At 42.8% G+C, this 25,210-nt stretch overlaps 1 protein-coding gene across 3 annotated transcripts in view; it reads right to left on the reverse strand.

The window, feature by feature from the left end:
• The window catches only part of Plcb1 (phospholipase C beta 1), a 675,841-nt gene that overhangs the window by 133,145 nt on the left and 517,486 nt on the right, over nt 1-25,210 (reverse strand). For all 3 annotated transcript variants that reach the window (XM_038329997.2, XM_038329999.1, XM_038329998.2), the window contains 8 exons: nt 22,894-22,976; nt 17,472-17,556; nt 14,205-14,382; nt 9,023-9,090; nt 6,695-6,791; nt 4,628-4,712; nt 2,735-2,859; nt 297-451 (listed from right to left, as the gene is read on the reverse strand). In XM_038329997.2, the coding sequence (XP_038185925.1) occupies nt 297-451; nt 2,735-2,859; nt 4,628-4,712; nt 6,695-6,791; nt 9,023-9,090; nt 14,205-14,382; nt 17,472-17,556; nt 22,894-22,976 (876 nt within the window). The remainder of the gene's footprint in view (nt 1-296; nt 452-2,734; nt 2,860-4,627; nt 4,713-6,694; nt 6,792-9,022; nt 9,091-14,204; nt 14,383-17,471; nt 17,557-22,893; nt 22,977-25,210) is intronic.

A 25,210-nucleotide genomic window follows, 5' to 3' on the forward strand; every position in this document is an offset into this window, starting at 1 on the left:
TGGCCAATGGGAAGTCTCCGCTCATCTATTTCTTTAGCTCCATCTATTTTCATCCTAAGAATGTGACTCAGCTCCTTTATTTCCTTGTAATCAGGGAAATCGCTAATGAGTATTTTATTTTTCAAAGGAAAACAATGTATGAAGGATCCTTCCAAACTCCTAAGTTTTTGATGACAAAGATATTTCTTTATGCAATATATATGATCTTTAAGTCTCTTCTCAGGGACAGGTTTGTGACCTGCATATCCAGGGTAGGCGGTGGGGGTTGGGGATAGTAAGGGTGGGAGTGTACGTACCTTAACCGATAGAGTGTTGGCCACTATCCCATCTACGATTCCTTCAGTAAATGGATCAAAATGCTTGTCCGGCCTCCTCATGAACTCTGGCTTTAGCCTGTAGCCGCTCTTGCCATTGTACTCATACATGCCCATGTTTATCTGCATAGCCAGGTCTAATTAGAAAAACAGCCCAGTGTGAGTGCATCTGTGTACGCATACATGACCATGTTCATCTGCATAGCTAGGTCTAATTAGAAAAACAGCCCAGTGTGAGTGCATCTGTGCTTGGAAATTGCAGAATAAGACTATATAAGATTACAGTCCACTGTTCACACCTTTACAAGGAAATAATTACACACCATAAAACTTTAGAGACACAAATTTTTAAAAAATGAGCTGTAATCCCCACGCCTGCAAGCTGGCTTATAGTGTTAACCTTTTTCATTTTAAACACATTTTGACAAATGTTACACCCATTTTAGCAAGTATTTTTCAGCCTTAATTTTAACAACTGTCTAGAATTCCTTTGAATACATATATTTGAGTTGATAATTTTATCCAGTCTCTTCTTTAAATATATTTGTTTCTAGTAAATTTTTAGCATTTTACATATGTCTTTCAGTGAACATCATAATGAAAGTTTTGAAAATTTAACAGTGGGTTTGCTAGGAGTGAGGGGAATTATGGAGTCAAGAGGTAGGCACAATAGAAAAGACTGTTTTTGTTTTGGTAAATCTTGTTAAAATGCCCTCCAGAAAGTTTATGCTCATTTACACTCAGGCAAACCATTTTAGGGATGTTTGAGGACTGATTTATATGTAATCCATTTCAAGGGATGCTCTAATTATTTGTTTATCAGTTTACAAGAAGGCATTTTAAATGTGCATTTCTGTGATTAATTACAGCCAATATGAATTGTTCACAGACTTTTTTTCACAAGACCTAGGTTACTGGTCAAAGTTTCCACAGTCAGTACATTTACTGTAATGTCGGGGTTAAGACAAAACAAAACAAAATACATTTTAGGGCCTAAGAGCACAGTGGTAGAGTATTTACCTAGCAAGTGCCAAATCCAGGATCAAATAAAATCTGTGGATTTGATTTACAGTATATATACTGTGAATGTATACATATATGTATATAGTATAGGTATATATATATTTATATAATAAATAAAAGTAGAAAGATTTTAAATCTCCAAGACACCTAGGAATTAACTAGATGTTCCAAATCATCCATGAAGTGACACATTTGTACTATTAGGGCCAACAAAGAGGTAATAAGAGGGCTGTTTCAGAGTTCTATGCAAGACGTTTTAGAGCAAGGGAAAAAAATTCTTTATTGCTTTATCAAACTATTATAATTACAACACTAAAATTGGACAAGGCAACTGAAAAGGAAACAATAGCCCTCTCCTACTGGAAACAGTTAATATTACTCAAGAAATTGCATTATTAAACAGAACTAATATTAAGACCATTAAAATGGCTTGGCAGAGTAAAGCACTTGCCACAGAGCCAGACAATCTGAATTTGATTCACAGGACTCACATGAGAAGAGAGAGCTTTCTCATAAAAGTTGTCCTCTGACCTCCATGTGGGTGCCCACACAAAGGCAGATGATAGACAGACAGACAGACACACACACACACAGCGCACACACACACACACACACACACACACTGCCAAGCAAGGTGTGAACCTCTTAGTGACAGCATTTCTGGAAGATTTCTTTTATTCCTGTTTCTTTTGTGTGTGTGTGTGTGTGTGTGTGTGTGTGTGTGTGTGTGTGTGTGTGTACATCACATGGGCGTGTGTGCAGGTGCATCTTTATGTGTGTGTGCAGGTTTATGTGTCACTGCACGTGTGACTATAGGGAACAACTACCACGTGTACACATGTGTGGAGGGGAGAGCACAACCTCAGGTGCTCCTTATGAACCGGTCACCTTGTGATTTTGAAACAGGGTCTTCCACTGGGACCCGAAAAGGCCAGTCTGGATGCCAGCAAACCCAAGGGTCTGTGTCTCTGCCTCTCCAGAGCAGACATGACAAGTGCCTGTCAACACATCAAGCTTTTTTACATGGCTCTAAAGGACCTCGAGTCCCTATGCTGCGAGGTAAGGGCTTTACCCACTGGGCATTCTCCCTAACCCAGGATTTCTTTTTTTTAATGCTTTCGAATATCTAGTTTTTCTAAAATGATTTTATACCACTTTTTAAAAATGCTTGAAAAAAAAACAGCATGAAATCCAGATATAAAACCCCTTTCAAAAATTATTAAAGACATCTCAATTTTCAAAATTTAGTGCTCTTCCTTTGCTTTGATTATCCTTCATTGGAATTTAGTTATCCAATCAAATCTGCTCCACCCCCACTCCTAAGTTCCCAGGGTAATGGCTTCTGAACACCTGGAAATGTGACTTTGCAGCAACAGAAGTGAGCTGCTGTTACTCACCCACTGTCTGGAAATTGAGTGCCACCATCTGACAGCCAGCGTTCCAGAAGAGCTGGGGCATGTAGTTGGAGGAGTCCACGCGTGTTCCTTTGGGATAGATTCTGCTAAGTTGCATCTTGTTGTATCTGGACCATCATGTTAAGTAGTGGATACAATTTCAAAATTATCAGTCTACTCTATTGACTGTGGGCCTACTCTCCTACCTCTCACTGGGAAAATGAAGTAAAGATTAATGATCACATTGCATTGGTAGGCAAAATATGCACAGAATGAGTTAATAGAACAAACGTGTTATTAGAAACGAGGCATTACTATTGGGAAGGTTGTTGGTGCTGAGTACGGGGATAGTAAGTGTGACTGTGTCAAAGTCTATGCAGTTAGGAAGCATTAACCACAGTCGTAAAAATGAAGGGTACTGCAAGAGGAATATAAGTCACGGGGAGGATGGTATTGTGTGTGGGAGAAGCAGAAAGTATAAACCATAAAACTGTTTTTGAAAAGCTCTGTCCTCATTTTCTTAACATTCGCTGGAAATGCTATTTGCCAAGACCACAGTAGTTTGTAAGATTAATAAAGAGAGTAAATATAGCACAGAAATCTCTGATCTTGTTTCAGATTTTCATTCAGTTTCCATGCTAAGAACATTGCAGCCACTTAACACTGCTCTGTCTTTGCATGACAGACTGGCTCCTACCACCACTTACGGCAGAGGTTAATTAAGAGCTAAGGCAGGGAAGACAGACTTGAGTCTCGAACTTGTTCACTATATGATCTTGGATAAGTTAATTCATTTTTGTTCTCAGTTTCCTCATCTATACAATACAATTCCTCCATCATAGGATTCCTTTGAGAATTAAATGGGATAACTTATTTTAGAAAAGAATATCACAAAGTTAGTACTCAATTCTGATGACAACGATTGCATAACATGACTTTATTTATAGAGTTCACATGTGTTCCCTTTTCTCTCACTGATAGCTCTCTCTCTCTCTCTCTCTCTCTCTCTCTCTGTGTGTGTGTGTGTGTGTGTGTGTGTGTGGATTGTGTGTTTGAAAAGTGCCATAGCTTAGGCTGTCCTGGATCTGGTGATCCTCCTGCCTCAGCCTTCTGAGTGCTGAAATTATATGCACGTGCTTTTATGCTTACCCTCTATTGATGAAGCTTTTGATTTGTGTTTGTGCTTGTGCACGTGTGTGTTGTGTGTGTATGTGAATGTGTGCATGTGGGAATGTGTTTACAAGGTTATACCAGAGGCCAACCTTGGATGTTACCCAGAAGAAGCTATCTATATGTAATTATAGCTATGTAATATAGCTATAATATGTAATTATAGGTACATTGCTCCATATCTAACTTTCTAAACACATTGATCCTGAACGCAAACTCATGTACTCATGCGTGACTGAGCCATACCCTTAGTCCCACTGATGAAGTATAAATGTGAATTTTATTCTAGAAATTGCTTCACAAAATTTAACTCTTTAGGATAGTAGCATTAACTTATGAAAAAAAATAACCTGAAGGCCTCTTTGATTTTTGATCCATGGGAAATAACATAAGACTAGAAATCACATTGACATACATGTACATTCATATCCTTTTGATCATGGACTGTCTGTTCAATTCTGATTCTGTTTGAAAATGAGGAAAATCAGAATTAAGCAAATTGCCACGGAATGTAGAGGTTGATGATTTGAGGCAGCCTTTCAGCCAGAGCCTCCACTAACCTAAAGTCAGTTCATTTCTCTATAGACCAGGCTACCCACATTGCACACTACACTTGAGACTTGGGCTACAGATGGAAACCCATTCTATGCATCTTTCTCCGTATTGAACAAACAGTCCACGATTTCAGCTGGTGAGCTCAGCAGTCATTCATCAAATCAAGGATACTCTACAAATTCCACTGGAGACTTTGTAAGTTGTTCAAGTCCTTTGGTTTCCACGAAGGAAGACATTTCAAAGCTTTTATTTCTCTCTGAGTTCAACAACAACAAAAAGGGCAAGAAATAAAATTCAGTATTATAAATGATAATGTTATAAAATAAATAAATCTTAAGCGAATTGGAGAGTAACTGATTTAACTTTCAGTGTGCATACTCAGACTTCTATCCATGAACCAGTAATAAAAGTCGAGTCTTGCAAGTTACCTCTTCATATTTTGGGTGAGATATTTTCATGTATCTGAACTTTAGGGCATGAATGAATGAATGAACAGGTGTAGTATGACAAAGAAAATGGTTTTGTTCTTAATCCCTCCAGACTGACTTCCTGAGGGACCTGCAGATGTGGTGGAGATGTTGGTGTTGACATTGAAGGCTATTCAGGCCCACATTACAACCCTTAAAGTCATAGCTAATGTGGCATCAGAATTAGGATCTATCAAAGGACAGGAATCCTGGGAGACATTCGAATCTGCCAACCTCATTTCCATATTAGATTACAAGAGCCCAAAAGGTGAACGTGTTAAAGAACTTAATATTCCTGAATATCACAGCATTAGGAAAACATGCTGAATATGGAATTCAAGCCTCTAATGGGGACAGGGGACAAAACAGAGTTAACTCAGATACTTTCAAGTGTCTGATCTCAGACTATTTCCTGGTCTTCCCAGCTTAGGCTCAGAGGCTATGCTCCACACTCAGATATGTGTTATACTCAGCTGGTAAACAGCTCTGGGTTTGGAAAACCAGCAATCTTTGGGAAAAAAAAATTTCCCTCTTTGTCTCCCTTACTTTCAAAAATGAGGCCCCTATTCTTTTTCTTTCTCATGATCACCTAAGACTCTATCCATCTCCTACTTGCCTAATTTGCTCTCAGGGAACCCCATTTCCTTTATTTTGGTTCATCATTAATTTACTTTCATGCAACTAATTATTTTAAGCACAGCTGTTAATTAAAATGAAGTCTTCAAAATGGGCAAAATATAACCAATGAGAGGTCTGGCATGATCACATGACATAATCACAAGGAGAAAGTGTTTGAACATCTACGGGCACCATTGGGCCCCAGAGAACGTCCACTTCCTGCTCCTCCATTTTGCAGCACCCCTAGGAGCTTTGCTTAGTGGAGCCACAGGAAGTGAAGCCAAAGAGCAGGAAACCCCATGGTTTTAAGTTGCTTGACACGAACACTTTCAGGTAACAAGAATCAGTAATTATGGCATCAGAAAATGCTGAATTCTTTTTATATGAGCTGTAATGAAGTGTAAATTCCTTATATGCATCAAGACACCAAGTGCCACTAAGTTAAGACTCAGAGCAGAAGGTCACAAATAGAAATGCTCATGCCACATAGAAGCTTGAAGTTGGCTATATCTACATTTTTTTTTCTTAATGAGGCTATTGCATTTAAGCAAAAATTTTAGTTAAGCAACTGGGAAGCCCCAAGGATCCTCTTCTCTGATCTTAACTTGCACCTTATGTTAGTATAAGGGGCACTTCCACAAAAGGGTTTTCCCCACCAGGTAACAGAAAGATGACTTTTGTATTCACTATGAGTGTGTAGTTGGGTGAGGAGCGAAGAAAAAGTGATACACAGTGAGTGACGTCGTCTCCTCAGGACAGGAAATGAGCTGGAGCAATGGAACCGAGGTGGGTTGGTTCTAGTTTGTGTCACCAAGCTGGACAGATAGTCAGCAGGATCACTACATTACTAGGGGCCTCACAGGGAGTGTAGCAAAACAAATAAAATGTGAGATTCTCCATCACTTGGACACTGTCTCGATATCTTTCAGGGAACCCTTAAGTATGTGTAGGACCATCACGAAACGGTGTCCTATAGTTTTCAGATATATCAAATATAATATCAAAGTGTTAAAGAGAGTTCTATTTCTGCAATGATGCCAAGACAGTACAATCCGTGGCAATATTCAAGATGTCCAGAATAGAGCGCTTCTGTCCAGTTCCGAGTGCTGCCTGGCTAGGCGACACTAGGGATTTCTCCTGCAGAAAAGCTTACTTTTTGAAATTTCAAAGGACTCAAACTTGACAGGTTGAATATAGTTCACGAGGTTAGACATCTCTTCTGTGGCCATGGCCTCGCTGCCGGCAGTTCCCTGAAAGCAGGAAAAAAAAGTTTCCAGAGTCAGCATTATACTACCCAGGGCTATCTTCTCAGGAAAATGGTCACATGACACCAGGGAGCAGAAAGTCCTTCTGTTCTGAAAAGAACTGCTGCAGGTAAGGTAGATCCACTGCAGGAGAGGAAGGAAAGGCAAGCCGGGTCCTCATCACAAATACTTGGTGGCACATGTGTTTAAAGTTTGGGTCTTCAGTATTTGTTTACACATAATGGATATTTTGTGGATGAGTCCTAAGTCTAACAAAACAAATTCTCATTTAAAACTCGAACGCATGTTATACCCACAACCCATTCTTTCAATGCTGAGTATATAAGCCAGCACATGACGGCTTTAAACATGAAATAAAAATTTCATGGAATAAAATCTTCCAATGTGTGGTTTCAGGTCAGCTTTCCAAAGTTTTAGGGGGTTGGACATTTTAGATTCTATATTTTCAGATTCTGTATGCTCAGTGTATGGCTATTTTATGACTGGGAGAGCTGGCAGGGTGGTCTGGAGCCAACAGCCTCAGTACCATCCTTTATATATGCAGGGCCGTAGCCTCCCCTCAGGCATCGGGGATGAGAATCTGTATTCATGCAGCGATGCCCGCAGGAACTGTTGTTCTCTGTAACAGAGAGCAAAGATGAAGTCTACAGTAAGTAAGTCAAGAACTCTCTTGACAGTAACAACAACCATCATGTAGGTAAACACTATATTAATGGAAAAATAATTAAACCAAGGTTGCCTTACGGAAGTAAGTGAGGGAGGGCTATGCAAACAATTTCTATGTTCCTTGATAAGCACACCCTTCCCTAATGGGCTCCTATGTGACCAAGTTTGCCATCTGGCAACAGGATAGCCACTTAGGTCCCAGAGCAAAGCCATTTGATATTAAATCCAAAGGCCATGAGTCAGAAGCTATTGTGCTACTCATCTTCAAAATAAAAATAAGCAGTACTGTTTTATAATTACTAAAAGCAAGTTAAAAAGCCAGGTGTGGCGGTGCTTGCCTTTAATCCCAGCACTCAGGAGGCAGAGGCAGGCAAGTCTCTGAGTTCGAGGTCAGCCTGGTCTACAGAGTGAGTTCTAGGACTACCAGTGTTACACAGAGAAATTTTGCTTCAATAAATAAAGGATGTGAGCTTGGACCGTGCCTGGCAAATGGTAAGATCTTAAGTTATTTTAGATGTTATCTTGAATAACATATCCTTTAGTATAAGTTTCAGTGAAGAAAATCCATATTATTACTTGCACAAGACAGGCCTCTCCAGACAGGTCCAACATTTTCCCATCTTTTATTTTAGAAGAGAAAACACAAAGAGATGAGGATTCTTTGTGAAAATAGCGGCAGAAATCCTCCAGTTAAATGCCAACTGGGAAACAGCCATTTGAAAACAGACAATTGCAAATGATCCAAGTGTACCCTGAAGCCACTCTCAAGCGCAAGCAGCATCCTCGTTATTACTGCAGCTTCCTTTTGGAAATCAAGATGAAATTTAATGGGGACAAAAGGAAGTGCATTTCAAACTAAGCTGGACACCCTGGCTCCTGTGTGTTTCCTTAGCTACATGGAGGCAGACATGGCTTGAGCCCAGGCGTTGGAGGAGATCCTAGGATACACAGTGGGACTCATTCACAAGACAAACAAATAAAATATATAAAAATTCAGACCACATCAAAGCATGTACTCATAAGGAAAAGAATGCCAAGGAAGCATAGCGTATTGATCCGTGTGTGGTGATACACACCCATGATCCCAGCATGTTAGAGGCTGGGTGAGTCAGGAGGATCTGATGAAAAACCAAAACACGGACTCCCTGTCGCATTCCGAACATTCCTGCAGACCTGCATTTTTCTCTGCACTTTCACAAATCACGGAATTGCCTCAAAAAAAAAAACTGAAGCTGGCGCCGGGCGGTGGTGGCGCACGCCTTTAATCCCAGCACTCGGGAGGCAGAGGCAGGCGGATCTCTGTGAGTTCGAGACCAGCCTGGTCTACAAGAGCTAGCTCCAGGACAGGCTCTAAAGCTGCAGAGAAACCCTGTCTCGAAAAACCAAAAAAAAAAAAAAAAAAAAAAAAAAAAAAAAAAAAAAAACCCAAAAAACTGAAGCAGGCGACCAAATGTCCTGTGCTTACTCTTTTTGCCACTAGATGGCACATGGGGATCATAAGAGACCCGTAAGATGGCTACCCGGGGACCAGCGCGCTAGACCGAACTCACCTCGTCCATTGAAGACTTTTTACAGTCATCGTCGTCGTCGTCGTCGTCGCTCTCCGTATCTGCTTCCCCTGTCAAATTTTAATCACAAACATGATTTTAGAATTCGAAAGTTTGAAGAATTTGCAAAAGCATGCTACTGACTAGGTCAGGAGTATCCTGGAAAGCTGACATTCCCCTTCTTTTAAAGTTATCTCCCCATGCCTCCCAACAAGGATTTGTTTTCTTATCTTAATAACAGAGAATTAAACTGACATTTTGATAAATTTGATTTGTGGTAATCTGAAATCTTCAAGTTCAATTTTAAAAAATGCCCATTTTATAATTTTCTCTTCCATTTATTTTTTCCAATTTTTAAATTTTTTTAAAAATTTCATTTTATATTCCAACCACAGTTCTCCTTCTTACCTCTCCTCCCGCCCCCTCTTGCCTCCCCTCCAGCCCCCAATCTACTCCTTACAAAGGATAAGGCCTCCCATGGGGAGTCAACAAAGTCTGGCAAGTTAAGTTGAGGCAGGACCAAGCCCCCCCCCCCCACCCCGCCCAACCTCCGCGTGCATTAAGACGGAGCATGGCATTCCACCAATTCCACCATAGGGAATGGGCTCCAACAAGCTGGCTCATGCACAGGCGATAGATCCTGGTACCAGTGAACTGTAAACATATGTCACTGAATATAATTTTATTTCTGTGCATCCTATTGTAATGTGCATGTTCTCCCGCAGGGATGTTAAACCTGCTCTAACAGGATGTGGCTCTAAGAAGGACAAACGCTGCTTTCTTTTTTCTGTCCTCTCCTAAGTCGGGTCTCTTTGACGCAACCCTGGCCAGCACACAGCTCAGTGACCAACCTTCTCCAAAGAAAGGCCCTCCCAGAAATTAAAGAAGTTTACGAGCGAGATCAGGAACTGTGGGGAAAAGGCAGCACAAATAACGACATCAAAATGTGGATGCAGCTACTTACACAGTGCATACGTCATCAAAATGATGGCATCCTTCAGCTCGAAGAGTGCAAGAGCCAGAGACAGGATAAGTACAAGGAAGTAGTGTCTCGGGAACTCACAGTGGGCGTGACAGCACGCACAGACCAAATCCTGACCGAGGGGAGGGGAGGTGGGGGGGGGGGAGTGTGAAGTCTCACCTTTAGAGGAGAAACTGCTGGCAACTAATAGCTTCTGGAAGAGGGAGAGGTGATTTTCACTAAGTGGCTAGCCCCTACGTTGATCATGTTTGAGGGGAAGGCTGCATATCTAAGGATATTCAGGCAGCCCAAATTTGCATGAAAGAATTAAGATTAGTATTAAAGAATTTAAAACTAAAAAACACTAGGGTACAAAGTTGCAAAGGTAGGGAAAGGGGAGTAGATCTCAGAAGAGCTGGGGGTGAATATCATCAAAACATACTGTACGAAATTCTCCAAGAACTAATAACGATATTTTTAACAATGACATTCTTTTTTTAAAGGGGGTAGATAAAAGAATCTAATGTAAAAGGAAAAAAAGACAATGAACATCAATAAAAACTTAAAATGACCTAATACTTTAAAATCCCTATGCTTGAAAATCCACATCAGTCTGACCTGGTTCAGCATCGTATTTATCATTAGCCACTATGCTGCCATTCAATTGGTTCTTCTTCCCAATTCAATTGGTTCTTCTTCCCAAGAGTTAATGGATATTTTCCAGGTAAAATATCTATATTAAGCATTAAATTCTCCTATCGTTCTAGGCTTCATTCAAATGCAATGGAGCTTGTAAAAATACTTTCACGGAAAAAAGTAAACAAGGTACAGTCAGTAAGCAGCGCCCGGTTCAGTTCCCCCCACTGCAATAGCACGAACTTCCCAATAGATGGCGGCATGAGCTCATCACAGAGACAGCTGCAGCGCCTGGCACTTGCTCCCAGAGAGGCCTTCTGTTAAATTGGCCACACACTTCAATCAGTGTAGATGACACGGTGCCCATAATCCTGCCTTCCAAGAAGCTCCTAAGTGTTTTCGTGTGAGTGACCGATCTCAGTTACTGGATGGGAATGGGGAAACATCCGTAGAGGGGGAAGACTTCTGTGCCAGTAAAAACCGCTGATGGACTGTTACAAAGAGCCACATAAGGTCCTTGATGATGCTGATGGAAAAATAATGTGAATTCCTCATATTTGGTGAAGAAAAACATCCTGTTATATTACAGATACACTTTTTAGGAGGCTGCTTCTTGATATTTTATATCCTGAAGTTCTCCTATGCATTATTTTTAATCATAATTAAAATGATCCTTTTAATCAAACAATCTGAAAACACGATTGCCAGAACCTTCCACAAAACGTTTCATGAGACATAAGAATTGTCCAATCATCATTCTAGATACCCTGTCGGGTCATAGCTTGGACTCTGTGAAGAAGAAAGACTTTATCTTCCTCTACAGTGAAATAAAGTCCCGGCTTTTCCTTTGCACATTTAAGAAAGAAAGCCGTATCGATGTGTATTTATATATCACATAAGCAGGGTCCGCACATACTCAGGATCTTTTCTCGTAAGACCTTGAAAGGGCCCTGGAAAAATCTATTTGAAATATAAAACATAATACCCGTTTAAAAAGCAGCAATAGCAACACCCCCAAAGCAGTGTCTTACTTGACCCTCATTCATTCTGGAAAGTCTTTTCTGGCTAAAGGACTGGCTCCCAGAAGAGGAATCTAGACAACAGCTTAAATCCGCTTCGAAATAAGATCCATGCCATGGTTTTTTGGTTGCTTAGTTTCTGGTACTGGGAGCATCCACAAAACAAATGGTAAATTATCAGGACTCGGTATTCAGGGGCCTACCTACATACTAAAACCTTCAAAAATTTGCATAGCAATAAATACTGATTGCACAACAGACTCCTGGCTAGCTGAGGAAACCCAGAGAATTGCTAGCAGATTGCTACTGTTTTTCTGTATTAAGCAATCGTGCTCACTGCCTGTAGAAATCTCTATTAGAGTTAAGCATCCAGTTCATGGAAGGGAGAACTGGAATTAGATAAAGGCAGATGGCACAAAACCCACCGAGCGCCCACGTGCAAGGGAAGGCACATGGGGACGGGGGGGGGGGGGGGGGGGGAAGTGCCCTCCAACGATAATCATTTCACACTTCAGATGCGTTCTCGCTGAGAACGGAAGTTATTTTTCAAAAATGAGTCAGAATTGTGTCATGGTATTTGAAAAAACACATTTGTGAACCACGGCGCGGGGAGGGGGAAATCTTTTGAAAGAATTGTATAATGTTTGTTAGTTATGCTTTCCATTTAAATAATAAGAGCAGTTGACAGGTGAGTCAGAAAACAGAAGAAAAGGTTAAATTCAGCTCAGTCAGAATTTTGGGTGTGTGTGTAACATTCTCAGAGGCAGAGCTATTGCCTAGCATGTGAGAGGTTCCGAGGATCAAACAAAACCAACCCAAATAATTGGTCAAAGGAACAATAAACCAGGTCGGCCATGCTTACGTTCCGCTTGCCCTAGATTTTACTATTTAACATTCCAATGGTTTAAAAATCTTTGAATTTATATGTGGTAGGCAGAGGAACATACATATATGAGCATATATATATATATATATATATATATATATGATCACTGCATGCATTTTCATCAAATAAAGACATTGAGACAGAAAATATGACCAGATTCCCGAAGATACTATGGCCCCCTTCTAGTTTTCTAAGGGCAGTGGTTACCCTGACTTCACACAGCCTCTCTTACTTTTGCTTACATTCATACCTTACGTAGAAGAAGCTACATAGCAACTATAGTTTTTATTTTTTTTTTTTTTGCATTTGGCTTCTTTTGCAGGTTATTGCGTTAACAGCCACTTACCCTTCATGGATAGCTGTTAATCGTCCTCATTACACACGATTCTTTTGTATGACCATACCATGGTTTACAATCAGCAGACAGATGGTTGGCCTCCCATGTTTGGGTATTTTAAATAACTCTGCTTAAAGCAATTTCCCTAGTCTCTGGATAAATACCACTACCCATTTCTTGTTAGCTCTCTCCTGAGGAATGGAACTGGGGCGGGGCTGGGGGGTAGGTACACGTGCTTAGCTTTTGTCCATATATTAAACATCGTCCTTCCTTCCTCTTTTTCTTTCTTGCCTTCCTTCCTCTTTCCTCCCCTCTCTGTTCCTTTTTTTAAATTCTGTGCTGAGGACAGGACCCAGAGCCTCATCCCTGCTGGGCATGAACCACTGAGAACACTGTCAACACCCCATCCTAAACCCCAGACGCCCTGAAGTCAAGCTTAGTGTTCCTTTAACATCATCACGCCCTCAAGAAGGAGGTCTTTGCAATGGTCAGGATTCCCCTGGAAAAGGGGAAATAAATTAGGCTCAGTGACAAATAGCCTAAAGAAAACTAGTGGTCCTTCGAATTTTTTTTTCTCATAACCACAAAAAGCGAGTTTCAAATTAATGTGAAGAAACTCTAAGCATTGCCTGGGTGCTTTCACAAACAGTGCAAGTCATTTTGTCACTGCACATTTTTAAAGGGCTCAATACTGCAAGGGAGAACTGCACAGCCCAGAACCCTTCGGGGACAGCATTAAAAGGCTGGCCCATCTCCCGTCTTCCCTCCTCCTGCTGATGCTGCCCACGATGAAGCTTAGAAGCAATTGGCTACTGGAAAGCTGCTCTGCCTCAAGTGCAAGCCAGAGGAACAGCTTCCCAGCGGTGTGCTGACATTTCAGGGGAGGCCAGGCTGCAGCGGGCAGGGGACCTCGGACTCGCTCCGTGGGCCTAAGTGATAAGTGGGTCTAGTCTAAGAACTGACATTTCCCAGTGGCAGTCAGAGGGTGAAAGTGACCACAGGAGAAGAGTTACAGCCATGCAACAGCTTTGAAGCTGGAGGAAGGGACTTATGAGCCAGTGGATGTGAGTGGCTCTAGGACTTGGGAAAACAGATAAATCCTTCCTTGGAGTTTCCAGAAAGGAACTCAGTCTGCCTGACACCTTTGATTGATTCCATAAGCTTTCTCGGGGATCTTAGGATCTACAGAGCTTGAGGTTACGCGATCCTTATTAACTTTGTAGTAGCCATAGAAAAGTAGTACAGCTTAAAATGTCCAAAAAAAGCCAAAGCTAGAAGCCCTCCTAGGCTGATTTCAGAGCAGCCGATGTGCAAATCCACCCACTGTGAGCCCAGGAGTCCCTCACCAGCTCCGGGAGACGAGGGCTCGAAGACGCTGGAGGAGTCGCTGTACGTGTTGGAGGCTTGTTCAGAGAGCTTCTTTTTACCACTTCCCTCCGACGATTTGTGCGATTTCTTCTTGTTTTTCACCAAGATTTTATACATTAAATCCATAGGGCTTGGAAGAGGTACCCCAGACTCCAGCTGTGCAAAAGAAAGCACACTATTTAGAAATACTGTGCCCCCAAATATTAGTTATTAAACACGAATGCTACCCCACTTCGTTAACTGACTTTTTCATCTTAGCCAATTAGCACATAAGCATATTTGCAACATTTCCCCACGAGTGTTGCTTTCATGTTATTTCATATGTTTTAATTATGCCAGTACTTATGCTGACAATTGACAAAGTCCTACTTGTTTATATCAAGAAGATAAACAATAGTTAACTGCTCTTAAAAAAACAAACAAACAACAACAACAAAATGGTCCCCTCCGTTCAGAGATCTCTCCAAACCCACCACACAGCTTTGGATCCCACAGCCCCTAGATTATCATTTACTGTGTTCAACACAGGTCATGAAAATGTTGTAATTGCGCTCTGCATTTTTTTTGTTTTGTTTTTTAAATAAGAGCTGTGTTAAAGCACCGAACTTATTTTCCACAATAAAACTGTAAAAGTAAGACCACAGAAATGTACTGGTAGATCTGATGGACCGACCCTGGACTTTCAGGCATTTTCTGATGGACTGTGGCAGTCCAACTAGTTTACTGCACAACATGTAAGTCATCTCCGACCCGAATCTTTTGCCAATGGCCCAACATTTGACAGGAAGAATCAATGATGTTGTGCAAAAGTTTCCAAACAAGTCACCTTGTCAGACAAAGCTTTATGGACAGCAGACTCTCATGTTGATTTTAGTTGGGTTTTGGCCTCAGTCAAGAGGAATGACAGGATTTTAGGTCTTCTTCTAGCCCTGAGATTCAAGCTGTCTTATTACGGAGGCTTATTTCACTGTTGCACGTTTGCTTATAAAATGGAAAATCAATTTCCCATGAGAAGGTTAGGAGCTACTGTATCAGGGAGCGTGTGCAGGACATGAGATAGGCTTATTTTTAGAAAATCTTTTGAAGTCCTATAAGGCCGCCCTCTAGTCTTTGATTGCCATGAGTCTGGGGACTGGCGTGAACTCACTTAACAACATGCAGACTCTGGGACAAAGTGTCCAGGAGGAAGTGGCTACTTTAGGTTATAGCTGCTCTTTCCTTTTCTGAACAGGGTTGTGGCTGCTCCTAGTCCCCGGCGGGGGGTGGGGGGGCGTCACCTTACTATACTCAGAGGTCATAGGAGATGAAGTTCTTCTGGTGTTACAAGCTACAGACCCTTAAAGACTGAGCTCAGGGGCCTGAAGCGGGATGCCCAGTGACTTACAGCACCAAGCCTGGAGAGCCAGGGTTCTAATGATCCAGGCTTAAGAAGCTAATGATTTACGGCTGGAGATCATAGTGCTGGGCTTTAGCCATCAGCATCCTGGACCTGGGCAGCTGTATTCACTTTCAGCTTCTCGCAGCAGTGATCGGCAGCAGGGTATAGTGTCTACTTGCATTCTAACTCCCCAAAGAGTTTAGGGTGTCAGGACCCTGAGCACATAGAAATCTTAATATTACATGTTGGGACACTGGGAACTTAAGGCTTAGCTTCTTTTGCAATTACTTCTATCAGATGGGTTTCAGTTTCCCTTTTCCAGCTCTTTCCAGTTCATTGTGCCTCAAGCCCCTTTGTTCCTGCCCCTGGTCACTCTTTAAAATCCCACTGTCATCTCTGTGATGCTGTTCTGCTGCCACTCCCATCAGTTCCTCTTCCAGTGCCCAGTTCAGTCACCTGCTGAGTAAGAGCAAAGCAGGCTGGAAAAAAGTCTTATGCACCCTCATACTGCAACGCCAGGGGGCAGCACAGGAGGGTGTCTCCAGACATAGCTTGTATCTACAGTGGCAAAGGGGGCGTGGCAGGAGTGTCTGCACTCATCCCAAGCACAGAACACCACAGCAGTTAAAAGAGTGGGCTTATAGGAATCACAAGCCTATGCGGAACCACCAGGAAGCAGGTTCCTCTCTGGCCTGGGTGCCTAATGACAGCAAGAAGCCTGGTACACATTGTTAAACAGAAGCGGCTTCATGGAGCTGGAGTTGTGCCCTGTCAACAAGAAGCTTCCTCAAGGCGGGCATACAACACTCAGGGCTGTCAGGCTGCCGTAAGGGCAGTCCTGCTGGCTGACAGTCCTCTGTTCAAGCATCAGGACACACGGAGAGGGCTAATAACTGTTCATTCAAGGGAATCAAATCTACTCAGCTACCTAGGATTTAGTTTAAAAGGAAAAAAAGCATTAAGGGAGGTGCTTACAAACAACGTTTAACAAGAATCTGCTCTTAGCAGGACACCCATGGGGAGACTTGGGCATCTAATCTGCTCATGCCTGCAACAGAAGCCTGAGCGTGGCTTCCAAGGTGTATGCAAGTGGACAGCAGGTGGCAGAGACAGGCTGAGAAATCAGCGCTGCCACCTTTTGCATTTATTTCAAAAGGGTGTGACAGAGATCCATGGGTGGGGGTTAGAGTCTTGTCCTCTTGAACTGTCCCTGTGAGTGGACTGTCATTGAAGAGTACATTGCAGTCCTGACTGTAACATTCTCTCTCGGAGGGAAGTTGGAGACTGATGAGATTCAGAAAGTAAACAGATCTCACACCCCGAGGAAGCTCTTGAAATCGACAAGATTCTCAAGGCCCCTTTCTATGGTTACATAAGCAGTATGGACTTCTCGGGAGAAGAGATGGCTCATTCAGCCTGTCTAGCTGCCTGCCTATCAGTCAGGGAGCAGCAGGGATGGGTCTTCCATGAGCTGAGACCCACGCTGGAGTGGGCTTTCGGATTCTGCAGCTGCCTCCGAGTCAGCCGCACTCCTGCAAGTTAACCCTGATAAACTCATGGTGCACCATGTTAGATTTTTGTGGGCTTGCTACTTTGGCCTGTCCCCAGTAACTTATCTCGGGTAAACAGACATTTGTTCACAAAAACAAAACAAAACAAAACAAAAAACTTGCTGTGTCTCTCTAAGCAGAGACGGAGGGACGAGACTGGAAAAGAGAAGGAAATAGACACATGCATTCTGACTTCAGCTGGGCACTGTGCTAGGGTCCCATGGATCAAACCATACGGCTCATCTGCCTACATGGAGCAGGAGCTCGCCACCTGTGACTAATCAGTGCTCTCCTTCAAGGGCATCACAGCTACTTACTGGGTATTTTTCCAGTGGCTCCATAAGGAGGGCATCTCCAAAGATTAATCGGCAATACTCGGCCATCTTGGCTTGCTGCTTTGGGCTAAGAACAAGAAGAAAAGAATTATGGGGATTTTTTTTTTTATAGAAGTTACTTTTCATTGTGAACACAGAAGGAGGTCAGCCAGGATGAATTTCCATCATTCTGAAACGCTATTTTGAATATCACATGCATGCCTGCACACATGCACACACATGTATCACACACGTGCAGCTTGCAGGCTGGTTGTGGGGCTATTTTTAACAACCCAGATGAGGGCATAGTACAGCCTTTTCCTGTCTCTGGAGCCAAGAGATTCTAGAGTTAGAGTCTTCGTTCCTTTTGTCGGATTCCCTGGTTTTATGTCAACTGTAAGGCACCTGGGATAGGAATGTTTTCACGATTCCATGTGAATTCTTGGGGGAAAGGCATCCGCACAACAGAAGGTAGAAAAGGAGTATCTATGAGGAGGACAGAGGAGAAGGACGAGTGAGAAAAAGAGGCAAGTATTTGGAGAGAGAGAACCGCACGTGCAGAAGAAAACCAAGCAGACGTGGGTTTGTGTGTTCATGAGAGGGTTGTTGGAGGAAGGACAAAGCAGCCGTGGCAAAAGCTATCTGCAAGTCCTCTCTTTCTTGAGTTTTTTGAGAAATGGCCTCAGTGTGCAGTTTGGGCTGGTATGATGTTTGAGATCTTCCTGCCTCAGTCCCAGAGTGCTGAGAAGACAGGCAGATAGACACCTCTGGGCTCAGATTTGCATGTCAGCAACCTTTCTGTGCAGAAAGACTGGAGTAGAGAGAGGAGGCAGCCCATGCTGGCTGCGGGGAGGAGATTGCTCTGACCAGGGCTGGAGACCAGGCTTTGCTGAGTTGAGCTTCTCTCTTGGAACTGGTCTGAATCTGTACCAGGAGAAGGATTTTAACTGCTCCTGGAACTGAACAAAGGATTCTGAGAAGGTGCAATGAAGCAATGGGTACAAACACCTTAGAAGAACTGCCAGACCAAGATGCATATATAAGGATCCCACGGGGCTGGGATGCCCTGTCTGTGGCTAGCCTAGACAGCCTGTGCCTCCAGCCCCGGCAATGATGCTGGGAAAGGGAACATCCACATCCTCGCAGCACTCCTGTTTCCCTTGACCTTTTCAGATGCAATTAAAGCACAGTTTTCTCATCCTGTGCAGTGATAAACATCATTACGCGGTACCCAGTACTGCTGGGTTGGGGTTTACAGGCTTTGATTGTGATCTACAGACTGTGGGTCTTGACTTCCCCTGGCTATCCTGCAAAGATACTCCATTCTAGTTAAAAAAAAAAAAAAAACATACTGAAGAGAGGACTAGTAACTGCGATGAAAATGATGGTGCTTTACCGTAAATCATGAAGATTATGAGATATAATTCGTATTTTCACTCCTTCCCTGAAGGGAAAACCTAGAATACACTGTGTTTTCTGGGAAGGGGGTACTTAGACTGGCACTCCGCTGCGGTGCTGAAGGAAAGTGCTCATTATAACTGTTTCTAACAAAAACGAAGCAGGGCTCCATGGTCAGGTGAGCTTTGGGGGTTCATATGTCAACTCTCAAAGTTGTTATCTTCCTGGAACTGCAGGGAGAGTTAAACAAAAGATTCCAAGAATTTGCAAAGCCCCACATGACAAATTTACATCTTTCTTTTGAGACAAGGTCTTCTTATGTAACTAAAGTTGGCTTCAAACTGTGTATCCCAGTCTGGTTTCAAACATGCCATCCCCCTGCCTCAGCTGAAATCGTGTCCACAGCAAAGCCTGACACTTCTCCACTGTTCCTGTCTTGCTCGAACAGGATTTTATTGTGTGGTCTCTGGAGCCCTAAGGATAGAGGATGATAGCTCTCAGAAGTGTGAGAAAGGACTGGCCATTGACTAAGTCCTGAAATATACCAGAGGTGGTGGTTTAAGGACAACCCGCTAGCTATATGGATGGGACCTTTTGAACAGGTAGGGAAGTGGTTGGTGAGGTAGATGATTTTTGCCCCGTGGTAATTTACACAAGAAGTCGGCAAGGCCCATGTGCTCTCTGGCTTCAGCTGGGAGAAGGGCACCTGTTCCAGGCTGCACTGAAGAACCTGGGAACAATGCAGGGCACAGCTGTGGGTAATTCTGATGTGAGTAGCTCATGAGCCACACACATTATTCAAACCATGTGGAATGTTATTAAAATGAAGCTTCACACTTAGAATTTCATATAGGGCCAACATCTAGATCTAATTTCTAAGAAGTTCCCAGGGAACATATGCTGCATCCTTGGGGACTGCATTGGGAAAGAAGTCTGTGTGGAGACAGGGGGGGAAGATGCAGGTATTGAAGGTAGCGAAGTGTGCTGTTCAACAGTCAGGCCATTTGTGTTCTCAATAAAGACAAATGCCTTCCTAAGAGAGCAGAGAGCAAACTGAACACACACACGTGCGCACACATGCACGCACATACATCAGCGGAAAACAGAGAGAGCTTAATTGCAGGTCAAACGCACAGAAATAAATGGCATTAACTACAATTAGCAAAGAAATTCTGTAGCTTTTAAAGAATCAACATCAACCGCCATTGGTAATAAAATGAAAGAGAAAAATTCACATACATATTATGTGCTTCATGTCATGGCATATATTCCTAAACACATTAAAATATCTACATAGCATCTGCCAAAGAAGCCAGTCTTCTGACAAAGAACATACCCCATGGCATGGGGTAAAACCCTACAAAATAAACTAAAGCCAATGTCCTTTTCAGACCTTGTTAAAATCTCAGTTCGTGGTGAAGCCAAGCTTGGAAGTCACTTTGACCCAATTCAGTATAAGATTTTCTTTGAAAATGCTAAATCACACATCAATCAGGACCTTATAAAAACATTCTCTCTCTCCCTCCTTCCTTTTCTCCCTCCCTCCCCTCCCCCCTCTTCTTGTTTTTAGTGGTGGTGGTGGTGGTGGGTACGTGTAAGGCAAGGAGCCTGTGTGCTACACAGTGGCTATGTGGAGACCACAAGTCAATTCTGCACAGCTGGCTCTCTCCCAACACCTTCTGTAGGTTGTGAGGACTGAGCTCCGGTTGCCAGACTTCCAAAGCCCAAACCTTCACTCACTGAGCCATCCTGCTGGCAGGGAGTGGGGGCTCTTTTAAAACAGGGGTTCTAAATCAGAAAGTGGGGAGCAGCTCTCTGGGGGATCCTCGGCAGCAGGCAATTGAGAGAAGAGAGTAGCTAAGCGCATTATCCCACATTATCTATGGGTAGGTAATTTAGATTGTTTGAAGAGAAAAATAGTAAAATCTGTGAACTTCTCCCCACCCCACATAAGCATATTTTTTTGATAGTGTGGACCAAATTAGCAGGGAGCAGCTCTGAGCCTGGGCCTTGCACACACGGCACAGAGGAGCCTGAGGTGGTTTACCAGAGACAGAAAGCAGGCCTGTGATGTGTGGGGGGCATGGTGTTAGGTCACTGTGTTCAGGATTCTGAGGGTTGCTCTACTTTGGGTGACAAAGAAAGAGCTAGCACACGAGGAGCAAGGCTGAATTAGGTGAGATGACCCACCTACCAAATATAGGGGTCTGTCCACTGAGGAAGTCCACTGCTTTCAGTGGGTACATGGTACTCCTCCTGGGAAAGCCTATGGTTGAGCTACTTGGCTACATGGAGGTGAAGGGGGACCTGTCAAACAACTTCCCTGTGCTGCCATTACATTGTCACACTTGTGTGTCCCGGGAAGGTCATTTTCTGGTTTTCTTTCATCATGTGTGAATTACACATAACTTGCAACAGCTACATTCATCTACCTAGAAAGTGCAGCATCCTGGTGCTATAGCCTCTTTGTTTCTGTGCACAGTGTAGGAATTAGGTTTGGTGCAGTTTGGGATCTACATGCAACTGGAGTGGAGGATTGCCAAGCACATCCCGGGGCTGGGGATCACAAGCCACATCAGAGCAAACACTGGCTGACAGTTGAGCTCTGGTTGTCTTGATTCCATGTCTTGGGGGTTTCTGATGTGGTGTGTGTGTGTGTGTGTGTGTGTGTGTGTGTGTGTGTGTGTGTGTGCGTGTGCCCACGTATACATACATGTGCACGTTCATGAGCATGTATGCATTTTTGATTCAGAGCCTACATTCTGAAGCCAGGCTAGCTTGGTTGGAATCTCACCTCAGTTGCCCAGCCTTTGGCAAGCTAAATACTCACTTGGGATTCAGTTTCTTTACCTGTAAGATAAGGGTCACCCTACTGTTCCTTTGGTCAACACTAGGGTTTATAGTATGGGTTACATGAGCATGTGACATATTGGAAACAGTGTTTGGTACAAATATATGTTCAGTAAATGTAAGTTTTCCTATGACAGTGGTGGTCATACATGTGGTCTCTCTGTCTACCTCCAGGGAGAGTTTACTGGGTAGCGGGTGAGACTGCAAATTGAACTGCATTTCTCGATTTTGTCTCCTTTAAGTAGACACACTCCTTGAAGAAAATAACACTGCCGAAGGCCCATTATTAACGAAAACAAAAGCCAGGCTCTGCCAGCAAGTCTGAAAAACTGTTATGCCTGAACAAAAAGTGGCTAGGCGTTGTTGGAACCCAAGGAAAAATGACAAAGTCCCTTGCAAATCTGAGCTGTTGCTGCAAACCAGGTGTTAAATGCAGTCACTGCAGGGGTGAGGAGAAATAGCAAGAAATGGAATAAATTCTGTTCTCATCCATGCCTCCTCAGGAGTGCGAGGAAAATCATGTATAGAGATTCTATCATTCACAGGATGAGATGCTTGTGATGAAACAACGTGGGGCACTAAATCGTGCGCTGTCCTCAGAACAAACTAGAAACATACTGAGAAAACTGGTGAAGAAGAAAGAGTGTAGGGTGTTCCACCACCAGACACAGGCAGAGGGAACTGGACTTGTAAGGCAATAAAATTAACGAGATTTGTAGCAGGAGGAGTTGCTGAAAGAAGGCTTTAAGAATCTCTGTGCGGTGGTGGCGCACGCCTATAATCCCAGCACTAGGGAGGCAGTGCCGGCAGATCTCTGTGAGTTCGAGGCCAGCCTGGTCTACAATAAAAAAAAAAAAAAAGAATGGCCCACTGCATTCCAAGTCAGTAACAGACCATCAGCGCAAAGACAATGTACTCTACCACACTGTAAAGCGAAGTCCTCAAAACCGAATCGTCCTATGGCATGAAAATAGACCCCACAAGCCCAGAAGCTACCTCAGAGCTCCTAAGATTTAAAACAACAGTTCTTCCTTGGCAGATGAGAGCTTGCCACGTACTGCGCAAGACCATTGAAAGACACCACCGATGAGAGCAAAGTATTCGACCTCGGGTGGGAAATTGCTAATGAGGCCTCGTTAGGGAAGAAGAGTGCTCACGGAACCCTCCAGATACTTACGAATCCACGTGGTTCTCAAAGGACAGGAGGATGGGGAAAGGTGACGTCTTGAACGCACACTCTGCGATGGCTTCTATGACTTCCTACGAGAAGAACATACATATATATTCAACACTGAGCAATGTGTGTGCATTTTTTTTCTTGGAGTTAAATCCATTAGCACGGTGCGGAGGGGTGTTTGTTTCAGTCTTTGTGTGTGTCTGGTTTGTTCCTGTTGCTGTTTGTTTATAGCAGTTCTGGGGTTAAAACCAGGCCCTCATGAATAGTAGTAGGCAAGTGCTCTACTACTGACCCACACGCCCAGCTCAAATAGCTGTCCTTTTTTTTAAAAAAAAAGAATGTAGAATTATATCAAATGGCTTGGAATGGCTAGAATAGGCTCTGTAGCTCTGGATTTTGGTACTGTATGCTTATAAAAGAAAAAAAGTGTGGGCGTTGGTGGAGGAGCAGGTGGGGAAAGTATTTCTATCTGCTGATTGTAGCTCCCACATTTTGTAATGAAACCATTATTTAGTCATGTCAGGAAAAAAATTTATAATACGATAAGGCAAAAATTTTTATCCATAAATTTACTTTCTGAACTAAACTGCTACTAGCACTTGGTTATATTTGCTTCTGGTCTGTCTTTTCATGTACTTGGATGACTTTGTTTTGATAATCTATATTTTTATAAATATTGTTATTAAGAGATAAAGTAAAGGATAGGAGTATAGCCTGCTGGCAGGGTATCTGCCTGGAGTTGGCAAGATCCTGGTTTTGATTGTCTGCGTCAAAATCAAACAAACAGCAAGCAAATGGAGACAGGCCTTGTGTTCATGACAACAGTGTCTAAAGCATCCCAAGTGCGTAAATACCAGCAGAGTCTACCTCCATTCTTTCGTCCTCCCCAACTACAGCCCCGCTGGCAGTTGCCTGCTTTCCCCAAGCCCTACCTCACGCTCACACTCTCGGCAGCGGCTCTGTAACCTGAATCCTTATGTCGTCTTCGTTCTGCTCTCCCAAACATTTCAAAAACATGCAACAGTGGAATGCACGGCTTTGGGGGTTGGACACTTTTCAGATGGTGTGTTTTCAAAGGTCATGTGTGTTGTAACATGTAGCAGTACTTCACTTTTCCTTTTATACTTGTTTTAAATGTTTATGTCAAGGCTGGAGTTGGAGTTCAGTGGTAGGGTACTCGAAACCCTAGGTTCTACACCCAACAATGAAAATAGATTATATGTCATAAGCTTCAGTTACTACACAAAATTCTAGAAAGATGGAGGTACCACAATTGAATTAACTTGTGATCAATTGTTGGATGGGTGCATTCTTCTAGGAATCGACTTGAAAGAAGAAAACCTGAGTTGAATAATATGGACTCACTCATAGTCTCTCACAGGTTTCCAAATTAATTTTCATTATAAACTGTATACAGTGAAGAACAAAAGATCAGATTGCAAAGCATATTCACCACTGGGCATTTGAACACTATTTTTCCAAAGTGCTTCTTTTTACTTAACTGATATTGACATACCATCTCATTTACTTATTTATTTATAAGATCTTTTTTTTTTATTTTATGTGTGTTAAAATTTTTGCGTGTATGCCTGCATACCATGTGCATGTAGTGCCCATAGAGGACAGAAGAGGGTAGCAGATCCTCTGGAACTGGAGTTACAGACGCTTGTAATCTATCCTGTGGGCTCTAGGAATCAAGCCCACATCCTCTGGAGGAACAATCAATGCTTATAACCACTGAGCCATCTGTCCAGCCCCTTCTTTACTAAGTGTTCCACCATCCATACTATTCAAACATCACACTCTCATACACTGCGTTTATTTACATTGACTCTTTGCACCTTCTCCTGTCCAGTTGTAACTTCTGCTCCCATTCTGCACACTGAAGCCTTTCCCATGGACTCCTCTCCCTTTCCTGTGTGGTGCAAAGCTTTCTTTATAAACACACCATTAAGCCACTTCCTTTGCCCCAGAGTATAAATGAGGCACTCTAATTCTGGGCTGCATTTGCATATATCTTCTAAGAATGATGCGCTTGCACAGAGCAAGGACCACGCTTACTCTTTCTTGGAAGTGAACTCACAGATTGCCTTTCATACATAATCAATTTAACTTTTGATCACAGCTGAGTCCATCAAAATAAGCGCACTATAAAAAGCAAGTGATGTCAGGAGGTAACATTTTTTATGTCATACATTTGCACACAGGCTGTGGATGCAAACAGGCTCTCAACCAAGTCAGGCTGGTGCTGGCTATCACACAGGCATGGGATTCCGGCACCTTCTTAGTAGGCATGGGCCAAGCAGACAGGACACTG

This window comes from Arvicola amphibius, chromosome 5 (genome assembly GCF_903992535.2).
Source record: "Arvicola amphibius chromosome 5, mArvAmp1.2, whole genome shotgun sequence".
Lineage (NCBI taxonomy): Eukaryota > Metazoa > Chordata > Mammalia > Rodentia > Cricetidae > Arvicola > Arvicola amphibius.